Genomic DNA, 2589 nt, shown 5'->3' on the forward strand with positions numbered 1-2589 from the left:
GGATTGTGGGTGACCGTAAGCAAAACCCGCAAGTCGGTGTTTGATATCCACAAAGGCAGCATCACGGATGCCTGCCTCTCTGTTGTGGCTCAGACCTTCATGGATTCCTGCTCCACCTCGGAGCACCGCCTGGGCAAGGATTCCCCCTCCAACAAGCTGCTGTACGCCAAGGACATCCCCAGCTACAAGAGCTGGGTGGAGAGGTGAGCGGCAGCGCGTGGGCGGCAGCAGCGTGGGTGCAGGGCTGGCCGGGGCGCTCCAGTCCTGCCCGACCTCCTGCGCCGGGCAGCTTTGCTCTCGGGGGCCGATGGTGCAGCAGAGTGGCTCTTGCAGCGAGCTGGTAGCACAGCTCAGCGCTGTCGAGCATCGCTGCTCTTATTTTCAGCTTGTTACAGACCAGGATCCCATCTTGCTAGATGTAAGCATAAAGCGAAATGATGTCCTTTTCCCTGCAGAGCTTAGTTTAAATCCCAAGGAGAAGCGGGGCATTTTGAGCCGCCGTGTTTCTCACGGCCCCCCTTGGTCCTTTCTTCCCGCAGGTATTACGCAGACATTGCCAAGCTCCCCGCCATCAGCGACCAGGACATGAACGCCTACCTCGCTGAGCAGTCGCGCCTGCACTCCGCCGAGTTCAACATGCTGAGCGCGCTCAACGAGATCTACTCCTACATCAGCAAGTACAGCGAAGAGGTGGGTGTCCCCTGGGGCGGGCGCGGAGGCGATGCCGTCCCACGGCACATGCGGCGTGGGAGAGGAGCCGCGCTTCTGTGCGGGAGGAGGTCGGGCAGCGATCCCACTTGCTGCCACCCAGAGCTCCTTCCTCCTCCCTCGTCCTTGATGCAGCACACCGTAGCTCGCACCGCTGCTGCCCTACTCTGTTCTGTTCATGCACAAATTGGTTCGGGTCCTGGCCATGCCTGTAGTGTACTTCCCAGGAGGACTGAGAGCTAAAATATTGTGGGAGCAACTGCGTTCCTCAGCCTTGGCATAAGCCCAGTGAGCCCACTCCTAAATGCAGTGGAAAATCATCATGACCCAGTGAAGCTCCCCAGAAACATCCCTGTCTTTTGGGAACAGTGTGGTACAAATCCCATGTTGCAGTGACGCAGACTCCTGTTTGCAAAGAATCCCTGGCAGCGTGAGCTCCTTTAATGAATGCATCACTTGAAACCAAGTTCTCGCCATCTGTTCCACCCCTTCATTTCAGTGTGAGAAGAACCTATTTTGCAATTGTGTCCATTAAAAGGAAGGGGTTTGTCATTTAATTGCATGTATGCATTTGTGATACGATGCCACAGCTATTTTCCGATTACGGTTTAAAAATCTCATAACTGTCATGCTAAATGAGACAAGAAATGTGGAGTCCAAGGTACAAGAGCGGGAATGATTGTGTTGCACGGGTAACGTGCACCGAGCAGTCCAACAAATCAATGAGCGCGGCTGCGGCATGGCGAAGCGCTCGTCGCGTTGCTTTGCCATTCGTTATTTCAGTTTCACACATCCACATTTCAAATTGCTCACATCTTGCTGCCCACCCACCTCTACCACCCCCTCTCGCGCACTGACTTCTTTCTCTTTTTTTCTCCCTTTTTATTTTTTCTGCACCAGCTCATTGGGGCTTTGGAGCAGGATGAACAGGCACGTAGGCAGCGTCTGGCATACAAAGTAGAGCAACTTATCGGTGCCATGTCTATTGAGAGCTGAAGAAAGGTTGCGGTGCTCACGGACGGCAAAGGGCAGAGGATTGCACGGACTCTCGGGAATTAAGAGGGAGAACAAGCAAGAAAGGCGCTGGACACATATAAATACCAAGGCTCTTCTGGAGGGAGCAGAGACTGGCCCAAGGACTGACTGTGTTCAAAATCATGTAGGATCCGGTTCAAAAAGGCAGGAAAAGAAAAAGACAGCATCTCAGTCAAAGTCAAATCAAGATGGATCATTTTTTCAAGCATACATGGAAAGAAGGAACCTGGAAAGTCTGGATGTCTCCATGACTGCTGCTTTGCATGAAAATTGTTTGATGTATATTAGAAAATAAAACTTTATTTAAAGGTTTTTTAAAAAAAAGGAAAGAAAAAGGAAAAAAAAAAATAGAGCAAAAACCACAGAGGCCACAGAGATAATCCTGGCAACAAGGTTCAGCTCTGAATCCTGTCCTCGAGAGACTCCTGAGGATGCGGCTCAGGCGTTCTGCGAACGGACTCTTATGCCAACTGGAAAGTCTGGAAAACCGAAATTTTCTTCTTTTTCGGATCTTACAGAAAATATGAGCACAAGTTTGCACCACACCTTTTTACACAAGTAAAATAGCAGTTTAGCCAGAAAGTAGTTCAGTGGCGGAGTAACTTATAGGCACTAGAAGGAACTTTACCCAAATTGCAAAACCATCAGATCATCCAACCTGTCTTGAAATCCAGCTTTATCTATGTATTTATATAGTGTCAATATATATATATTTTTTTTAAATCCCATTCACTGTTAAACGAGGAAAGATCTGATTTTAAATGCTTTTCCCCTTTTCCATCCCCATTCCGCCTCGCTGGACACCGGTGCCGCCGCGGAGCTCCGGCAGCGCGCTGCGCTGCGCGG

General features: G+C 50.4%; 1 protein-coding gene across 1 annotated transcript in view; it reads left to right on the forward strand.

Moving 5' to 3' along the window:
* LOC104079641 (plexin-A2-like) overlaps nucleotides 1-2031 on the forward strand; it is a gene marked incomplete at its 5' end in the record, with an annotated part of 14432 nt that extends 12401 nt beyond the window's left edge. Inside the window, 3 exons of the mRNA XM_009581731.1 lie at nucleotides 2-203; nucleotides 540-690; nucleotides 1609-2031. Coding sequence (XP_009580026.1) covers nucleotides 2-203; nucleotides 540-690; nucleotides 1609-1704 — 449 coding nt within the window. The remainder of the gene's footprint in view (nucleotide 1; nucleotides 204-539; nucleotides 691-1608) is intronic.
* Nucleotides 2032-2589: the final 558 nt, after the last annotated feature.

The sequence above is a fragment of the Fulmarus glacialis genome, unplaced genomic scaffold (genome assembly GCF_000690835.1).
Source record: "Fulmarus glacialis isolate BGI_N327 unplaced genomic scaffold, ASM69083v1 scaffold37827, whole genome shotgun sequence".
NCBI lineage: Eukaryota > Metazoa > Chordata > Aves > Procellariiformes > Procellariidae > Fulmarus > Fulmarus glacialis.